The 21,902-nt window shown below is 38.9% G+C and overlaps 1 protein-coding gene across 1 annotated transcript in view; it reads right to left on the bottom strand.

Moving 5' to 3' along the window:
• abca2 (ATP-binding cassette, sub-family A (ABC1), member 2) overlaps positions 1 to 19,687 on the bottom strand; it is a 75,610-nt gene extending 55,923 nt beyond the window's left edge. The window contains exon 1 of the mRNA XM_053228731.1: positions 19,274 to 19,687. Coding sequence (XP_053084706.1) covers positions 19,274 to 19,339 — 66 coding nt within the window. The 5' untranslated portion in view covers positions 19,340 to 19,687. The remainder of the gene's footprint in view (positions 1 to 19,273) is intronic.
• Between the last annotated feature and the right edge of the window lie 2,215 nt (positions 19,688 to 21,902).

Raw genomic sequence — 21,902 nt, 5'->3', positions numbered from 1 at the left:
TTCTTCTTGGCAAAATTCCTCAAATTCTATCAGATTGGACGGAGACCATTGCTGAACAGCAATTTTCAAGCCTTGCCACAGATTCTCAATCAGATTAAGGTCTGTGCTTTGACTGGACCATTCTAACACATTCAGTGTCTAGGTTTTGAACCACTCCAGTGTAGCTTTGATGGTATTCTCAGGGTCAGAAGTCTCAAGTCTCTGTCAGACTGGAGAAGGTTTCCTTCTAGGATTGGCCTTTATTTTGCTTCATCCATTTTACCCTCATTTTACTCAGATTCAGTTTCCTAATCCCTGCTGATGAGAACAAACCTCACAACATAATGCTATGACCAACATGCTTCACTGTGGCAATGGTGTTTTCTGGATGATGAGCAGCTTTGGTTTTCCACCAAATGCTGCACTTTCTGCCAGGGCCAAATAGTTCAGCCCTTCCGATGTGTTTAACCTGATCTCACACTCTCTCTTTCCTCTCTCCAGGGATGGGAAGATAATCCCTCTATCAGGCCCAAGTCAAGGCCATCTCAGAGGAGAATTCTCACAGAGGTCGTATTCACCTCGGCCACCGTATCTCCTCAGTTTCTCTTCACTCCTCACCCATGTTGTAAAAGATACACACCAAATCACATTCTGGAAACCTCCTGCAATTCATTCATGAAAAGCAGACTGTGTGAGGAAGGTGGAAACTGGTCCAGCCCTGCATGGCCTGATTTCTATTTCACACTGCGTTTCACACTTATAAAAAGGTCAAAAGAAAAAAGCACTGCCAAAAAACTCACAGAAATCTCACCTGTTCAAACATTGGACTCATCCCCTAAACATCTTGTGTATAATGATAAGCAGGGATATCTACGCGTAATGATATTGTGCTGGCAATAATCCCGAGACACGAAAGACAGAAATCAACATCTTTACAAACACTGACATTTTGTTTGTTTCGTTGAAGTTATTTCTGAATATGTGATGACGCCAGTAGCTTTACTGTCACTTAATCACTAAAGGACAACTCTCTTTGATTGCTGATGTTTTATGTACATCTGAAACGTAAAAAAAAAAAGGCAGCCTGCTTGGACTATATTCTGAGAAAGGAAAGCGTCCAATCATGTCCAAACTGAATGTTAATATAAGAGCTGTCTGCTGAGATACCTTCATCTGGCTGATTTTTGAAATCTGCATACAGATATTGTTAATTGTCATATGTACCCCATAATCCTGTGCGTCAGCTCTGGTACAACAACCACTCTGAAAAAAATATTTTGTTTGACACAGAGGCAGCAAGTCATCAAGAAACCTGCCTTCTGTTTGGATACACCAACACTATTTTTAATTATCATTATGTCATTGTTCTCACATATTTTGCTAAAATGTTTATAAGAGCAATCATATTACCCAGCTTGAGTGGAAACTTCTACAAGAGTAGATACGTAGAGGCCATCCAGGGTAAAATGGAAATTACACTCTGCTCTTGCTAATAAGAATAGACATCACATCATCACACACCCATCAGCTTTAGCCAGTCCATAATGTATGTAGCTTTTACGACAATATGAGTGTGTCCCAATACTCATGAAGCCACTCTAGAGTCATCTAGCCATTAGCAGAGATCGAAATGTATCAAATCACTCTGTAAATGATGAGAAACACAGTGACCTTAAGAAGCAATGGTACAATAAGGTTTGCTCTATTGACAAACAGATTTCAAGATCCTGAAGCCTGTGCCCAGAAAAGTGTACAAAAGATATTATACACTCCTAATTAATGGAGCCTAGTTATCATGCCTGCTTATATTGCTTTAAAGAAAATTTTGCTGCAAGTTTTGAAGGTTGAAAGTGCATCACCAAATGTTCCACTATATCACCAATAAAAACCTGCTTAAAAGGTGTTTCTTTCAACACTATCTGTCGGTCTGATCCAAAGAACTCCCAGAGTGAGTGATAGTCTGGTCTTAAACGGTTTTACAAGCAGAGATGATCCTGATTGGCACCCCCTTGCGCCCTACTCAAATCTAGCCCTGTGCATAAACACGAGGATGAGAGTACCATTTTATGGCAAGTACTGTAGCACAAGAGTCTCAACTAAATTTCTCTCTGAGAATAAAAAGAAAAGCTCAGTCTAATGGTTAATTGGTAGGCTGGCACTGCCAAGCAGCATCGCCCTACTGAAATACCCAGGGAAGCATTGGCAGTCTTCAGAAGTGTAGGCTTTTTGGCGTTTTTTCCCTGTGAGAAAGTATCTCCAGGATATGAAGTGCAGATTCTGGATGAAGAGATCAATTATTAACAGCTTCACGCAAAGTGTCATTTATCCTCACCACTTTTTGTCTTCACCTCACATGCTCTCTTCCTTTCAGCAGAAGTTTTACTCTGACTGGCTGCAATTAAACTGGCATTCTGCTGTCGTAATAGACGGTTTATTGTGTTAGCGGCAGGACAATAAAGATCTGTTCTCTCTCTTTTTTCCCTTCCTCCCTCTGGATCAGGCAGACACGAGCCGGCAGTGACTCGGTCGAGTGTGACGGAGATTGAGATCACTTTTCAGCAAGTGTCCTTCTATGACCGTGTTTCGCCTGTAAAAGATGACGCTAGTTTGCTGAAGAAAAAGACACCTATTGAATTCTTGTTGATTCATTTTGTATAATAGCAGCTTGGACAGGAGTTGCTCCACATAAACAGCAGATGCTCCACATAAACAGATAAAAAAAGTGTTAAAAGTTGGTGAACTCAATGAGATGTTTACTATTTTGCATTTTTGGAAGCAGTCTCCAATATCAGCACTTGAGATTCCTTCCAATGTCAGAGGCAAAGTTGTAAGGTTTTCCACCATAGGAAAGTCTTCAGGATAGTTGCATTGGGCTGCATGCAATGTTGTATTTTATTCCTTAGAGGATAGAACAGTCCAAGATTATGAGCCAAGTCAGATTGCTTTATGAAGTTTAATACGTACATCATTATGTAAAATATTTTGTAAAATATTAAAAATGTCTAACACCAAATGTGTTAATTAAACAGTGGCAAGTTTGAATAAAAAAAAAAAAGATAGACATATGACGAAACACTAAAAAATGTAGTAAATCACCAAAAGAGAGAACTTCCTGGGTGTGGCTTAATATTCAATGAAGCATACTTGATTGAGAACCCTCTGTCCACTCCAGCAGAACTATGCTGCGGGTAAAGATCACACAAGATTCACCTATTTAAACACTGAAAGCATTTTGGAAAAATTTCTTGAAAAGAAATACTTTATAATCTAGAACCCCAAAATGTCCTCTGTTTTATTCCCCCTCTGAGCGAACCTGAGTTAAAGGTTCTATGCAGAACCATACAATATACTTAATCATACATATCTTTAACCTGAGTTTAACCCAGGAAAAGATCCCAGGGCTGTGGAAGACAGCTTGACTTGTTCCTGTCCCTAAAAAAAGCAGCACCCTCTGCCCTAATTGACTATCATCCAGTCACCCTCACATCCCATGTGATGAAGGTGTTGGAGAGACAGGTGCTGGCCCATCTTGAAAAACAGGTGAACACAGCACTGGACCCTCTTCAGTTTGCCTACCAAACTCACTCACAATACCTCACTCACTCCTTCATGGGACAGGAGGTATTGTGAGAATCATGTTCTTCAATACCATACAGACTCTACTGGGTAGCAGCATGTCTGAATGGGTGGTGAGTAGCACAGGAGTACCACAAAAGACTGTTCTGGCTTCATTGCTGTTCACACTCCACACCTCGGACTTTCAATACAACAATGAGTCATGCTACTTGCAGAAGTTCTATGATGACTCTGTGGTGGTAGGGTGTATTAACAATGGGTAGGAGGCAGAGTACCGGATGGTGGTTGACAGATTTGTGGAATGGTGTGAGAGCAACAAACTGCTACTCAACGTGTCCAAGACCAAGGAGTTGGTGGTGGACTACAGGAGGAAGAAGATGATAACCCAGCCCATCTTCATCTTGGCAGAGAAAGTCATGGTGGTCAGTGATTATAAATACCTTGGTGTCCACCAAAACAACAGACTGCACTGGAGGAACAACAGCAAGGCAGTCTACAAGAAGGGTATGAGCAGACTCTACTTCCTGAGGAAACCTTGATCCTTCAGTGTATGTACCAAATTGAGGAAAGCCCATCTCCCACCTCCCATCCTCACCATGTTCTACAGGGGGACTATCGAGAGCATTCTGAGCAGCTGCATCACTGCCTGGTTTGGGAATTACACCATCTCGGATCGCATGACCCTGCAACAGATAGTGAGGGCAGCTGAGAAGATCATCGGGGTCTTTCTTCCCTCCATCACAGACACTTACACCACACGCTGCATCAGCAAAGTCACCAGCATTGAAGATGACCCCTCACACAAACTCTTCACCCTCCTTCCGTCTGGCAAACGGTACTAAAGCATTCGAGCCCTCACGGCCAAACTGCGCAACAAAAACACACACACGCATACACACACACTCAACTGAACATCACCCCATCCCCGGTTGCAATCTCCATATTCAATTTCTGCTCCTACAAATATTTATTATATGCTTTATATAATCTTTAACTCTCTACCCGGCTGCTACTCCTTATGTTTACATTTACAGCAACTTGTATTGTTACTGATTCACTGATTCACTGATTCACTTTCTACTAGAACTGTGTACTAGTCGGCGCTGCACTGTAACTTACTGTGCCCATTGGCTGTTTTTGGTAGTCTTGTACTGTCTTGTGCCATTTGCACATGTTTGCACTGTCTACTTTTTGTAAATATATGTTGTTTCCTGTAGTTCTGTGTTTTTTTATGTAGCACCTTGGTCCTGGAGGAACGTTGTTTTGTTTCACTGTGTACTAACTAGCTGTATATGGTTGAAATGACAATTAAGCCACTTGACTTGTCTTGAAATTGCTCGAGACCTTCTACCAGTCTGTGGTTGCAAGTACAATATTCTTTGCTGCAGTCAGTTAGGGGAGCAGCATCAGAGATGGCGATGCAAAGAAGCTGAATAAGCTAATCAGAAAAGCTGTCCCCATCCTAAGCTGCAAACTAGACACAGTGGAGGTGGTGGTGGAAAGGCGGATGGTGGACAAAATGGAGAGAACCATGCCCCTCCATGCCACTCTGGCCAAACAGCAGAGCTTCTTCTCCAGTAGACTACAGCAGCTTCGCTGTAACAAGGAAAGGTACAAGAAGTCATTCTTGCCCACTGCTATCCGACTCTATAATGAGTCAAGAACAAGGTTGGGGAGCTACGTGGACATTGGAGACGGCGGACATGTTTACTGATTTTGCATACCCAAGTACTACACAGCATACATTTTACATAGGGTCACTGCACACACGCACTGCCACTTTACTTATGACTGCTGTACATTTTTATACTCACACTACCACAACTGCTCATCATACATGTCTACACATAACTTGGAGAGCTATTTATATGTATACTTTTATTCCTTCTTTTTTTGTGGTATATTGTGAGTTTATTGTGCACTGATACTGATGCCATTTTATTGTAGAGTAGAGTAGAGTAGGGTAGAGAGTATTTTATTGATCCCTAAGGGGAAATTTGGTGTCACAACAGCCACAACACAAAGCAACAAGGAAGACTAAGACTTAACAGTTCACAAGACTTTAACAGAATAAAATTCCAAGTAAATGCCTTTAGTTAATCATTCAAGAATCCTTGATTACCCAATTCTAAGACTAAGGCTGGACTTCTTGGTTCTAGATGAAATGGTGCTATAGCAGAACCATTATTTTTGGACATGCAAATGCATTAAAGTAAATGAAAACCGAAGAAGAATCAGTTTCAGTTCCTCATCATTCACAGTTGTTGATCACCTCTATTTCTACATCAGTCAGTCCTGTGGAGTATAGTTCTGTCAGTTTGGTTTTTCTGGTTTTCTTTCGGTCAGTTTCAGTTTTGGTTTTTGTGCTCGTGTATTTTTTTTATTATTATTATTATTTTACTCTCTTCTTTCTTGGTCTGCTCTGCACTTCTCAATTCTCTTCTTTGTATCTTCTCTCTTTATTTAACATTTAGTGAGTCTGGGTGCTTTCAACATAAAGCATGAGCATGAGGTTTACACATTTAGTTCAGCTGGTTAAAGTGGTGACAACACTAACTAGGCAACTGGGTCATACAAATGGAAAGGTATAGTGAGATTGGAAACAAGATTAAGATTAACTACATTGCTCTCAGATGTTTTGGTAAACTATTAAAAAATGAATGTATGACTAGTGCATTACTTCAGTGCTTTCCATTATACTGAAATGCTTCAATGTCGCATCACAACTGGTGGATTCTCTTATATTTGGAAACTTTTACTGACCTACTTTTCATGCATTTATTCACTCCCTACAGATTAATATATCTCCCCATGTGTGCTTGGGCTTATGGCACTTATCCCCTCTCTGTTTGGACATATTTACTACATGCTTGAGTTCATAGTGTCCTGTTAAGTTTACACTTCCCTATCCTATAGCTACACCATATGGCCAAAAGTTTCTGGACACCTGACCATCACACCCATGTGTTCGTTCCCCAAACTGATGCAACAAAGTTGGAAGCACACAACTGTCTGGAATGTCTTTGTATGCTGTATAGCAGTATGATTTATCTTCACTGGAAATAACGAGCCTAACCTAAACCTATTCCAGCATGACAATCCCTTGTGCACAAAGCAAGCTCCATGAAGACATGGTTTGCCAAGATTGGAGTAGAAGAACTTGAGGGGCCTGCACAGAGCCCTGACCTCAACCCCACTGAACACCTTTGGGGTCTACTGGAATGTAGACTGTGTGCCAGGCCTTCTTGCCCAACGTCTGAGCCCAATGCTTTTGTGGCTGAATGAGCACAAATCCCCACAGCCACGTGCCAAAATCTATTGGAAAGACTTCCCAGAAGAGTGAAGGCTATTACAATACAAAAGACAGACCAACTCCAGACTAATAAGCATTGTTTTGGAAAGGGATCTTCAGCAAGCACATGTTTTTTTTCCCTTTTGGAGGGGATATATTGTCTGTGTGTACTACATGTGAATACATTATTCCTACTGAGCATGTTCTATGTTCTAAATGAATACAAATATAGATACAAATAGAAGAGGTACTATTCTTCAGCTTCACTTTGAGATTGTGTGCGTCGAGACTCTGGAAGTACGTTGAGTAGGAAGCTTGTTGGCATGGTTGCCAGGTTTCAACAAAATTCTCACCCATAACTAAAACCACACAAAATACTAGCACAAAAAGTTTGAGCCTTGGACAAGGGAGATGCATTTTTGTATGTGAAACAGGTTAACATTGGTGGGCCATAAAGCACGCTCACATGCTGTGCATAGGGCAGCATGAGGCATAGTGGTAGCATAAAAAAAAACTAATATAAATACAAATATGAATATTTGGAGCACAAATCAAATGCAGATACAGATACAAATGTGGCATTTTTCTTACACCCCCAGCGTGGACTGTGCTTTTATATCTGCCTTTATTAATTTTTTTTTTAAAAAGAAGTGAAGTTTCAGCTATCAGATAAATTAAACTTTCAATATAGTAAAGAACACCAAAGTGAGCCTCTTATACATAATCTCATTACTACATTGAATATGATCCTATTTAAACGTAGCAATGCCTTACGTCCTAAACTATATACTTTTGATGATAGCATAGCACGAAAACTTGCATCCTGTCAAAATGTATAAACTCTAATTTGATACTTCTAGTATATTTAAATATGGACTTGAGTTAGAACAAGGTGCAAGAAGTCAAAATGCCATATTTTCCAGACTATAAGTTCCTCTGGAAATATAAAATGCACCCAGTTAAATTCTGTCTGATAAGTGAAAAAATGTTATAGGTCACTTCTCTGGCATAACCATGGGGCTTCATTAGTTCTAAATTAAATGACCTGGAAAACTTAAAGGAATAGTTAATGATTTCATTGGACGTTTGCCAAACCTAGCTATTTGGATTCAATCTCAACTCAAAATTCAACCCATTCTTTCAATGATCTTGACCGAAATCTAATTTACAAGGGGCGCTTTCTAAATAACCAGGCTCCAAGATTGACAGGCAAGTAAAAACACCTCCTTATTCTAATTTGCTGGATGATGTAGACCCTGACTTTTTTTTTCATCCAATTAGAGATTGGCACAGTGACCAGAAATGTTTCACTGACTGCTACAGGAATGGCAGGAGGACTTCATCAAAGTATTTAAAAAAGTATTCTGACTTAAAAACTGCTGACCCCATCTTTAAAGACTTCATAGACATGCTGAAAGGGATCAGTGTGGAGCTTTTGCTTTGAGAATTAAAGCGCAGGCTCATTTCAGTGAGTGTGTGGAGTCTGTATCTACACCTCAGTAGAGGGGAAAAAGTTATTCATTGCTGTCACAGCAGGGAAAAAAGAATAATTAAAATGAAGGCAGCATGAAATTAAAATGTACAGTATTTAAGCAGTGCAATGGGTAACTAATTGATTTTTTTTCATCAAGTTAAATGTCAGCATGGTAGTGTATTAAAAATACAGACGTCCCATGTGAATGAATAAGATATTATTAGTGTTGAGGACATGCATTCCATCCAGTGTGTATTCCCGTCTCATGTGGTGTTCCTGGGATAGACTCCAGATCCACAGTGACCCTGACCAGGATAAAGTGCTTACTGAAGATGAATGAATGGCTTAGTGTTGAGACATGCATGTATAGTAAGTGCACGAGAGTGTTCTCTACCACACGGAAACAATGTCAATTTGAACTGATCACAGTGTGGACATTATGTAACCTTGAAAAGCAAATGTCTTCAGATTAGTCCAGCAATTCTAGTTTTCTGAATATAAACCGCCACAGCTTCTGTAACAGATCATCTGGACCAGAGACATTAGGTCAAAGTTTTCAAAGATGTTCATATAATTATCATTTTATAAAATATCATTGTATTTATATTCTGGTCTGATTAGGAAGTATTCTCCCCATGTCAAATTCAAAACGTATATTTAAAGTGACTTCAATTTACCTTATTTATAGGCATAAACTAATTATTAAAGGTTAAGCAGTAATAAGTAACTTTAGTCACCATTCTGTCACGTTAGCTGTCCTTTGTAAGCAAGGAATGTACATATAAGGAACTGTACGTAGCTAGATTTTAAATCAACACCCCTGCTACAAATTTTAAATCAACACCCCTGCTGTGGATCGTCACCTCCCGTTGAAAATTAGTGACTTCTGAAAACTGAACATCGCTGGCAGCGTGAACACAGGGATAGAGCTTAAGTTCCCAAAATCCTCAGGCCACAATGATCCTAAGAGTTCAATAATTGCATAATTCGCACCCACATGCACACACATGCACACACACAAAGTATTCACAACAAATTCACAGTTCATGTGCAGAAACCTTTCTCTCACAGTTAACAGGTGGCTCACACAGCAGGACTGTGAGATGAGCCATTCATGCACACAAACAGCAACCCCAGCCCACACGGATGGAATTGATATTCCATCACGACTCACGCAAACACACAGAAAACAATCGATACGAATCCTCGGTTCGACTCTTTGGTAAACTGCTTGCCGTCTCGTCTGCAGCTGTCCGTGCATGGTGATGTGCGGTGAGGAATGGGAGAAGAACTGAGAGAGGAGCTGAAACGGGTTTCAGCATGAGTGGAAGTCTGTTACCCGTTTACCTGCTTTAGCCCCAGGCTCTCGTTAGCCCTATACGAATACGGCATTATGAGATAACTTTCCTTGGGATGATTATAGTTAGAAAGAGCACACTCATCTCCAAACCCAGTCCGTCATTCAATTACGGCAAACACACAGCGGGCTGCCAAAGGCCAGGCTTTTATGGCTGATCCTGTAGCCAAATGAAAGCATAATTCAAATCCTCTGTCTTACTCATGCTCCCTCACTCCAGCCCTGCTCCCTCTCTTCTTCTATATATCCCCACTGTTTACTTCCACATCTAATTTTTTTCCTGCAATCCATTTCTGACTCACTACACTCTCTTCGTATGACTACATCCTCTCTTCTTCTCATTAAACGCGTTGTCCTCTGTCCTTATGTCGTTATCCCTCACTATTCAGTGAACTAATGGATCCAGATTTGCCTCAGCCTCCATATATATCACCACATCTCTTTATCAACCCACATCTCCCCCTGTGCACTATGATCACTCTCTCCCTGTTTCTCTCCTCATTTCTCAACTTCCTCTCCACCTTCATGCATATTTCATTTAGCCTTTCTCTCAGGAGTAAGGACAGCTTTCAATAATTCACCATGTTGGATTAGCAGGACACCTCCTCCCTGTGTAAAGCGTCACTACACTAACTTCATATCTCACCCTCATTAGTTAAACTTGTATTAAACTTGCTCTATAAATAGAATGAAACCGCCTACTGGTTGTTGGCTGGTTATTTAAATGTAGAATGTTTTCATCAGATAGCGATAGCAATAGCAATAACAGAACGGCTAGATGATACAGTATGTCCAGGTTATTAGTTTTTTATTCATATTTGCTGGGTGGACAAGTAAACTCAGCGGGCTAGCCTTCACCAGCTAGGAAAAAACATAGTTACTACTCAAAAACAATCAAATATAGTCTATTAAAGAATTTGGTATAGATATTTAAAGCTATTTAAGATATTTAGCTAGTTAATTGCATTAATACAGACAAAAACGAGGTGATTGCTTGGTTGTATGAAGGCACTTAACTAGCTAACTAGCTCACTATATGTTATCACATTACGTTACATTCTGGGGGGAAAAAACATAGAACTGGAGCTTTTACTTGTCTGGTGAGCTAGCTAATGAATTTATAATTTGTCCACCGCTGCCGTGAATTTTGTGAGGATGTATTGTGAAATGTACAGAGTGTCTGGTGCAATGTATTGTGGTAAAGTTTTGAGTCTGGGTTCCTGTCAAGCTTTCTTCCGCAGGCCTGGGAGGGGCTGCCTTCAGTCTATTCAATTGAAAATCCACTACCAACTTTTAAACAATCCAAATGTGTTCATTATGCTTTCAGATTTCAACTGAACTGCTTACATGTATCTTAACATCAACCCCACTGAAAACTACAGAGCGTAGTAAGTAGCTAACGTCAATGAAGTATGTTAGCCAAGTGCTGCATCGATTTTGACTTGAACAGAACTTTAATGATATCCATTTGAGCAAAACACACTTATTAACCAGACAGCAAGAACAAGAATTCACATCACACATCATTTTGCTTTGGATATCGTGGTTTGAAATGCTTGGTAAAATTGAAAGTAACTGCCATGTGTGAAAGAACAGCACTTCAGAAACACATCCAAAGTAATACGGCCTGAATGGAAAGACAGGACGGCAAAACATTGCTTCAGAATGACAGTGAGTCAAATACTCAAACGCCACATGAAAGCCGAGTGTAGTCACTGGTGGTACTTTAAACTAAAAAGTATGGATATTTTAATATTTTGAATGTCTGAATTGTTCTGAATGTTTAGCTTGCATTTAGTTATTCGTGTTCTTTGTGAAAGTAATATACAATATGCTTAAAACATTCACTGCAAAAAAATGACAAGTGGAAATACCTTGAATATGGTCAAATATATAGTATTTCCTATTACAAGTTTACAGTAAACCAAATAAAAGATTATTAAACCTATTTCAAGCCATGTGTACTCATTTCAACCTTGAAATAGTCTTGTTCTACTGGCAGATAATATTACTCATTTTAAGCATTTATTTTTAAAAAGAAGCAAAATTATTTGCCAGTAGAATAAGAAAACTACAGGCTTGAAATGAGCAATAATGTCCAGAAATAGGTTTAATGATCTTACATTTGGTTTATTGTCAAATTATATTAAGAAATACTAGATGAATATGACAATAGTCAAGATATTTTCACTTGCTAAGATGACATTTTTGCAGTGTTGGCCGTGTAGTTTCGTGTTCATAGTGCAGCACATCAAAATTACTTCATGGTTTGCCAAAACCGGTAACATGTAGGCTAGCATGCCAAAAAAGGGGAGCACTGGCACATCTCAGAGTTCCTGAAGTGGTTTCAGTTATCAGATGTGCAGTTAATGTTTTAAATGCAACTTGGGTGCATGAATCTGCATTTTTATGTAGATAATCCTAATATTAGAGATATTATCCTAATACTCATGACAGGACCGAGCGTAAACAAGGTCACAGTGACTGCCGTCTCCTTTCCAAGAAGAGAAAAAATGTAGATACTGAGAAGAAATACTGTAATTTTATATTAAATGTCCAAAACGTCATTGGTTTTTAAAGTAATTTACAATGGTTCTAAATGACATACACATTTTTTTAATTAATACCCTCCCTCTGTAATTTAGTGCATTTTTTTCATGAGTGAATGACTGCCTTTTCCCCCAAGGCGGGTTCCTCGGGTTCAGAAGCAGTGCCAGAGTAAAGCATGTTTTTAAGTGTGTTTATTGCCTGCTGAACCAACACTCCAGAACAGTAAATAATTCTCTTGGATCTGCTGTATTAATTTTCAGAAATGAAGCCCATCAAATTTGCGTTTTTGGCTGACGTATGTGCCTAATATAAAAAGACACCATCTTTGAAAATAAGTACACAGTTACCACTGAAACAGCACTGCAGGGCTGGAAATACAGTTTATATCCCACCTGTTGCCATGGTGTTCGAAGGGACAAATGAGAATTGGCGCACCGAGTCAAATGACCTTGGGTGACATCATACTTAGAGGTTGAAGACTTTGACCAGGGTGGAGATGCATGGACACTCTTCTATATGTGTGTGTGTGTATTGGTATGTTTAAAGGATGAGAGAGTAAATGCCATCTTTCCTGTAAAATCATCAAAACGCGTGCACACACACACACACACACATACACGTGCACACTCCTCCATCAGCCCTTACATTTAGCATGTATAATTCAGAATGCTGACATTCAACACTCTCAGTCTTCCCAGATATCTGCTGTGACTGCATCTTGATCCTGCTCACTCTCTCTCTCTAGTCTCCATAGATACACAGGCATAGCCCTGCCTCAGCCAGTCATTCAAAGACTGCGAGCTGACACAGGAAGTAGGTCAGCCGAGCCTGCATTCGGCATAAAGTGATGGCAGACGGTGCAACACAACACAGCAACATCAGGTCAATGGTTTCCAAACATCCAGCCATCAGTAAGCTCCCTTGTGATGTGAAATCACATTATAAGACATACAGCTTCAAGAAAGAGCTTGAACAGACATTAAAAAGGCAGGGTACTGGGTAAGAAGAGCAGTAGTTATGACAGTTTCAATCTCATTTATTTATGTGACACTTTTAGTTGTTCATTAAGGCATGACACTATAGGTAAATAGGGTCATTTTTTAAAACAAATGATAATTTTTGAAATTAACACTTTTTATTAAAATGTAACTTCATTTACAAAACATCCTCTACGATTGACATTTCTTTGTAAACACACACAGAATCATGAACCTGATGAACCTGTTAACACTTCCGGTGTTATGCATGTAATCTTGCGACAGCTTCCTGATCCAGCCAATAGAACGATTTCAATATGTTCTTCTTTTGTCATACTTAAAGACTATATAAAATATATAATATAAACTAAGTATGAAAAATTTTGGAAGACATTTTGCTAAAATTGTTAATTTCCCATATGTATGGAAACTTTTGGGACACCCTGTACTGTAAATACACTCATCAGAGAACATTTTGTTGGTATATCACTTCTTTATTGTTTAATCAAGAAAATACCATTGTCAGGTACTAGCACGGAGGGTCCTGCTTGCTTTTCATGTTTGTTTTCAGTAATGTCTTATCATTGGTTTGTTTTCCTAATGTTTGCACCTGTTCTGTAGACAGCCCTACATTGGTTATTTATACCCTGTTTTCTCCATTCCTCTTTGCGAAGCACATGCCTTCCTGAGGCTTACTTTCTGTTCCTGTTTTCTTCTGCTTTTCCAACACGTGCATGTTATTGCTTTTGATTTTGGATCTTTCTTTTATGATACTGAGCCACACTATGATTCATGGATTGTTCTTTATAAAACACATGCTGATGCTCTAGCAAGGCGCACTAAAATTTTGCCTCTAACATTGCCTCTAACATCCTGCCTCTAACTGAATGTTAATGTTTTTTTAATGCCATTTAATAAAATAAATAAAATGTAGCATAAATCCAGCACTTATCAACATTTTGAGATCTTTGTTATAGACAAACGTACAATTTTGTGAATTCAGGTCATCAAAAAACTGAGATTTTTGGTTCTGAACATATAAAAAAACAGTAGTAAAAATATATGTGATTTAGAATGTTTTCACTCTAATTAGTGCGGTTTATAAGATTCTAAAGGAAATTGACACGTATGTCATAATGACATATAACGTCTTATTTATATCACCAAACACGTGTTTCAGGAATATATGATATGACATAATTGTGCTATGTGGGCAGAGCTTAAGCCTTCGTCAGAGTTGCTACACTGTACGTTGTGGTAGTCACAAGTGAACAAACACAGTGTAAATTACACCAGCACGATGCATCACGATGCAAAAATGTGAGGATGTGCACTGTAGAAATGTGCAATATCTGTATGTGCTCCCACAGAGATAAAATACATAGAAAGCACACTGGTCATCATGTGGTCATGCAGATATGTGATCATATTCTTTCATGGAGAGACTGTGAGATTTCCATCTCATTACCAAGATGGGAATCATCTGCATGTGATGTGACTGATAGCCAGACAGCTCCGGATTGCAACCACCAACCAACATGTGTTATATGTTATATGCTTACACAACCACATTATAACAGTTAAAATAGCTCTTCAGCTCTTTGTTTTCTCTTACCTTTCAAACAGCACCATTCCGTGCCTCTGTGATCCATGGTGCCTGAGAAAGAGGCCACGGAAATCTGGCATTTTAGCCAACTTTGGAGCCCTATTTCAGCTGGGGAGTCAGTCATTTTCAAAGTCCCCAGGACAGACATTTTATTTATTCAATTACAATTTTTGGGAGAATATATACATTTATTTATTTATTTTTAAGATATGATGAACCTTAATGGTAGTACATTTTGTTTTGTTCATAGTAATTTTTAATTTATTTAGTTTTACCTATTAGTTTTTATCTGAAAAGTCATTGACGTGACCAAAATCATTATTTCTACCTGTAGTGTATTGCCTTAATAAAGGATTTATCCAAGCAGTTGCTCAGGGGTCAACAGTGGCAGTCTGCCAGTCCTGGTATTCAAAATCATGACCTTCAGCTCCCTAGAACAGAGCCTTAACTACTGAGCTACCATTGACAAAAAAAAAAATTTGATTTGATCAGCCAATTCAGATGTGCCTATGCCTACAGAATGATACAACAATCAAAGCAGTTGCAGTTTAAATATGGATCAGTGTCAGTGGAGGTGATAAATCATTGTTACATTTATATCCATTTTATGTTGATGCTTACAAAAATAGAAATCCACTCTTTGATTAACAGTCAGACATAATTCTGTCACATTACTGCAGTAAAACCTTCAAAACACTGGCACTATAAAAGTGTCATCAGCAATGCAAATGAAAGCACTGCCTGTACCTGAGCTTCCTTTACAGGAAATGAACAGGTTAACTCATTACCTAATGATACAATCATGGTGTCTTTCTGAGAAAGATTATGAATCAAGCACTATCCAGACATCTAAAGGAATGTCAGGTAACACGTTTTAATATTATTTAATGAAAGTCAGAGATTCACTTTGAGAACATGCAGTTATTTGTAGCTCAGTGGTTAAGATGTTAGACTACTGATCGGAAGGTAATGAGTTCAATCTCCAGCACCACCAAGCTGCCACTGCTGGGCCCTTGAGCAAGGCCCTTAACCCTCCACTGCTTAGTTGTATAAAATGAGATAAATGTAACTTGCTCTGGATAAGGGCCTCTGCCAAATGCCATAAATGTAAATGTATTTCTAAATGAATTGACCTTTACACCACAATGCTGTTAAATTCTCCATCCCGAATGTTCAGATGCTGTTGGTTAATTTTCCATAACAGCAGCTCGGAGAAGAGTGCTGTCTGTAAGGTTTATATTAATAATTAAGTTATTATTATTATTATTATTATTATTATTATTATAGTAATAACTTAAACATGGACTTGTATAATGAACACTCCACACAAATTCGTGTGAAAATAATTTAAGGTTTTCTCTGAGGAGACATTTAGTTAACGTTTAAGAAAGGAGCCTCCAGTTTCAATGCTTTGTAAAACTCAAACGTAATTCTGAAACTATGCTTGTAAACATGGGAAAGTCTTCAGAATGGAGGGCGTTTTGGTTTCTTGGTAACATGACAAGCTGCATTTTTAACATCTTATTAACTTTGAGGAAAAACAATAAGGTTGCTGAGGGAGCGAATATTTACAGACACTATAATATACATTCAAACCGGAACTAACATTTCACAGACAATCCAAAACATTAAACGTAGCAATGGATTTAAATTACAGTGTGTCGCTATTTAGTTAGTAAAAAAAATTAGCATTGGCAAATTGATGTATAAGAGGAACCAAATATTTCAAGACGTTCTGTTATTGGAAAGGAATCAACTTCGAGGTGGTAACAGTAACTCCCTCATTGATTACTTTCCTATAACTCACACCCTATTATGTTTTATTCCTTACTTAATACATAACAGTTTGCTGTTAATCATATCGTGAGTCAATGTTAGAACTGTATGACTAATGCATCCCACACCATTTTCAAGAAAAACCCACTGGTGTGTCCAGGATTTCAGATGTGGGACGGCACCTCCTAATTATGTACAGGACGAGGTTGTATTTACAGAATATATAATTTGTTCTTTGGTGTGAAAATGAGTATACATAATGACATTACAGTATTGGCTTCATAGATGTTCTAAAGTTTCTAATACTGAAAGGATTTGGGCAAACAACACTACAGTGATTTAAATCAACATCAGCCAGATTGGATTTATTAACCCTGCATGAACTGCACAAGAATAGAGAGGTCTGAGATAGGGTAACAACCACATTCTTCATAATTTTGGTGAATTTTGCACAAGAATGTCAAATGTGCCAACACTTTCTTACCCTCTAACCCTATGCATTGGTTCATAGCACATTATAATTGCTCCAGATGCTAAGTCTTTATTCAGTATCTGTGCAAAAAAGAGAGCATTAAAGTGATTCTGCTACGGCTGCTAAGGTTTGCTGATGCGCCGTTTCCCGAGGCCCATCAATCTAGTCCTGAACTCCTGAGCACGCCTGATTAAACCGGCCCTGTGACGTAGCTGTAGCTAATCTTACAGGGGCGATCCTTTCCTCCAGGGATCCTGAAATACAATTGAATAGGGCCTGGTGTTGCTAAAAATAGCTCACAGTCAAGGCCGTGGCATATGCTGACTGCGCTGTGCGGTCGCTGGGTAGAGGAAGCTGGGATGATTGGAATAAATGTGTAAATAGGCACAATCATAATAGATAACAATGTAACTTTCAAGTTTTTCCCCCCAGCATGAAAGATTCATTCCATCAATGTGCACTATGAAAAGAGTATCACACTGACGTTTAAACAGTGTATTAAAGTGTATGAATGATTCAGCATGTTTCCTCTGATATTGTTTACAACATGATTCACGTCTACTTTATGATCCTTCTATGAACATTAAATTTCAATATCAATTTGTGCATCTCAGCAGCTCGAGTTTCAGTCTCATCCTCCTCTGCTGGCACGCTATCAGGCTGCTTGATCTTTAAGCCCCCAATTCAAGCATCTAGCATGAGCTAAGGTGAGAAAAACAACAATTCTCGAGGGATAAAATGATTCTTAATTTAAAACAAATGAATAGTGGAGCTTCCAGTCAGGACACGCCAAATTACTGCTCCATTTGAATGTTGCTCTTTACATGAACAGCACTACATGCTCGCATTATTTCTGGTAACAATGCATGCATAATGTAATTGCAAAGTCTTATTTGCTTAGAATGGAAAGGCTTTTGTAAAATCATGCTACCCTCTGTATTTAAACTCGGAGAACAGCCTTTATTTTTTTCCTACAACTTGCACTGCTTTTTTTTTAGATTGAATGAGCATTCTTTCATCTGTGTTTTATTATCCTTGCATACCTGCTCCACAGTCTGTGAGTGCTTCTATTGTGTACATTTTGTTTAGGTTGGGCTGCAAAATTAATATTAAATGCGACATAACAAAATGTCACATTTCCAGCAACATTTCCAGTCCCTTTTTTTGTACAATACAAGATATCAATGCCTGAAAGTGATGCGATCCTGTCTTCTTCACAGCTTCATGTAACTCTATGCAAGTTTCAGGTGCAAATTTATGCAAAAGTGACAGGTGTCATGGCGACATTGTGTCCTGGGCTCAGCTGCATGAGCTGGTGGCAAGCTTGTCGAATCTGATCTGATAACAATCCAGCATTTCCGTCCTCTTGGTGTATTCCTCTTGAAGATGGTGCCTCCTGAAGTAGGAATTTTTGGTTTCCTGACAGATTTGTCCACCTATTACCTGCCTATAGTTTACATTCCCTTTACATTCCCAGGTCCTTTGAGCCACATGTCACCTTCCCTGACCCCCCCACTGCTGAAGACATCAGGAACAGTGACTGATGTTAGTCAGACAATATCATTGTGTGCCTTTCAAAGCTTCAGCAATCACTGATATACATTTCTCCACTGATGTTGAAATTTCTAGAATTTACAGAAAGGGATCATGTTTCTGATGAACAGAAATACGCTGTGACAGTTCACATGCAAGACTATACTGTGCAGCTCTGACGTGAATGCTCATGTTCTGCTTTCATGTGCTGATTACTCCATACAGACTTCAGTCCTGCTGGAGGAGCACATCAGCCTGTTGCCTATGTATCAGAAACACCAACCAAAGCCTCCACAAACATGAGGATTATATTCTTGTTTGTGGACACGTTTAAAGGCAGTAAAGCAGTGAATGTGGTGGTTCGTAAGCACTTCTGGGTCTGTATGTGCATGATGTGCATGGGAATAGATACTGCAGAAGCATCATGGGCTCTGGTTCAGCCTCAGCATCACTAGACTACACTGTGGGAGTTGCTCCAATGCAACCTGTTAATGACTGACTGTGTGTGTGTGTGTGTGTGTGTGGTGTTTTGGCAAATAGCACCAAAAGCACATATACACACGTGTCCAGTGATCTGACAGCAGTCAAACACACATCAAGTTTTGATCATGCATGTGTATAGAGATGTTCAGGGACAGTGTTGTGATTATTACACAAGGCTGAAGACGACTGAACACTCACCGGCCCTCTGCGCTTTAAAGAGACGTTCTTCCACAGAAGAAGATGGAGCTGATGAAGGAAACCCATGTCTGATGCAGTAGGAAACGAATCAGATGACTCGGCCAGGCATGAGAGCGCTGAGAGCGCGCGCGGCTCCGTTACCAGCAGCGCGTGAGCTGAGCGATCATCGGTGTCGCTGTAACGGCTGAAGCGCTCCGGTGAAATCCGCTGCTTTCCGGTGAAGCGCCATGTACAGAACGCGAGGCTTGATGATCTGCAACACCTACTGCACAGTGCCTGGATTCTGACTCCTCTACAGCCGGATCAGTGCTCCCTGGACTCAAAGGCGTGTTAAGAAAAGCAGCTCAGGTCGAAACCGACTCCGAAAAAACAGCTCGTGAGCGCGCGGATGCGTTCAGCGTCAGAACTAACGAGCGATTCGTGAATTCATGAATCATTCTGTATGAACGACTCCTTTGAACCGAGTCAGGGGAATCGATTCGCAAGCTGAGAGAGCACATTTGGTTTTGTTTGTTTGTTGTTTTATCTACCTGCTGGAAAAAAAAACAATGAACCCTCATAGAATCTGTAATGGTTTTAATGGTTATAATGGGAATTGTACTGGTTTTAATGGAAACTCTAATGGTCCCTGTGGGTCTCTATTGGTAATCTGTTACCTTCTATTGGTGGCATGTTATGTCTAGTGTCTAGTGGATACCATTAAGGACCAGTAATGGTAATGGTTTTAATGGTTATAATGGGAATTGTATTGGTTTTAATGGAAACTCTAATGGTCCCTGTGGGTCTCTATTGGTAATCTGTTACCTTCTATTGGTGGCATGTTATGTCTAGTGTCTAGTGGATACCATTAAGGACCAGTAATGGTAATGGTTTTAATGGTTAGCTGATGGTTTGTAATGGTAGTTGTAGTGGAAACCATTAGAATTTCTGCGACGGTTTCCACTGGTTTTTTTTTTCAGCAGGTCTGCCACTGTCATGACATATGAAATGTTCAAATGTGGGAATGCATGTATATCTATATATAATTGATTTGAATTTAAAAGGTTGTCTTCACTTTGGTAGAGAAGAGTAGACCTACTATTATATCATGTTACTGTATAAATGTAGAGTGAGTTCCAAAGGTCTGAGAGCACCAGTGAAAATCTGCTGTTTTTCATTCTTTTCTAATTTAATACAACCATTTTTATTACAAATTATATGATTGACAGCAATTGGAGTGAAAAGTGGAATCTTTGAAATATTTCTTAGTATTTGGTGCATCCTCTTTTTGGTTTAGTGACAGCGTGCACTCGAGCAGGTACAGACTCTACAAGTTTGTGCAAAACCTTATGATCCATTTTAGATCCAATCTGAGTCTGAGTATCATCTGAACACAATAGAAGAGATTAGACATGAGGAAGATCTGACCAATATCACATGGTCAATATCACGAATGTGCTTACATGTAAATAGGGACCTAGAAATTGTGCAGAATCTTAAATATTAAATATTGAAGATATTGAACATTTACTTTCTTTGAGTTAAATATTTCAAAATTTCAAAATCTTATGTTTATTTGCAGTTTTAAATGGAAAAAACAAAAATAAATCCCAGATTTTCAGTGTGGTCTCAGACTTTTGGACTCCACTGTAGTTTTATGTGGAAGTTGAGAGTTTAGTCTCCACCACTGGAGTCGCTGCATTTCTCTGTTTTTGACTGATTTATTTATTTTATTTATTTATTTAATTTTTTTTTCTGTAGAAAACTAAACTATTTAAATGAATAAAGTGACGCGAGTTTTGATGGGTTTGATTCACTGTTTGTGGCTTTCCGGTCCGGAAACAGCACCTCTGATGTACCTCTGCTGTAGCTTTCAGTTTTACACAAACCCCCTGTCAAAATGTCAGCCTGGCTCATGGATAAGTAGGAACCTACTGTTTTCTGCTTTCCTGTAAACTACAAATAAGAGCTGCAGAGGTCATGTAGTGGCTAATTTACTGGTCAAGGCAATGCCCATGATATAAAATACAAAAATTATAATGTATTATAATATATTAAAATTACAGTGTATTAGCTACCCTACGTGGTTTTGTGGTCATAAATGCACTTTTTTTCAGTAAGTATATTTTATATGCACAGTGAAAAGAGAAAAACCAAAACTTATCATAATTAGTATAATCATTAGAGGTTTCTGGTGGTTTGTAATTATGTTGGTTATTATTTATTTATTTATTTATTTATTTATTTATTTTATGCTTTGTGATTCCTGTGATTCAATTCACATTAGGATGTAAATCCTAATGTTTTTTTGTCAACTTGAGTTTTGTTGTTGTTGTTGTTGTTGTTGTTGTTGTTTTTGGTAAGAGAGAAATCATTTATGCGAATTTTCACCTACACCTAAAAGAATCTGAAAGTCAAGATGGGTCATACTTGTTCATTTAACTTTAGCATAAGTATATTGTAGCATCATTGACAAATGCACAGGAGACTGGAAATCTGTTTCCATACTTTATTCCCTAACACTTAACTTACTCAAACTAGCCTGTCCTGCTCACATCAGCTTCTCTCTCCTCACACAGCATCTCTTCCTCATTTCTCTCCCTTCTCTTTTCATGAAGAAGATTCTGTACCAGACAGAAAAGTACTCAGT

This window comes from Pangasianodon hypophthalmus, chromosome 24 (genome assembly GCF_027358585.1).
Source record: "Pangasianodon hypophthalmus isolate fPanHyp1 chromosome 24, fPanHyp1.pri, whole genome shotgun sequence".
NCBI classification, from domain to species: domain Eukaryota; kingdom Metazoa; phylum Chordata; class Actinopteri; order Siluriformes; family Pangasiidae; genus Pangasianodon; species Pangasianodon hypophthalmus.
This window is presented reverse-complemented; position numbering and strand designations above follow the sequence as displayed.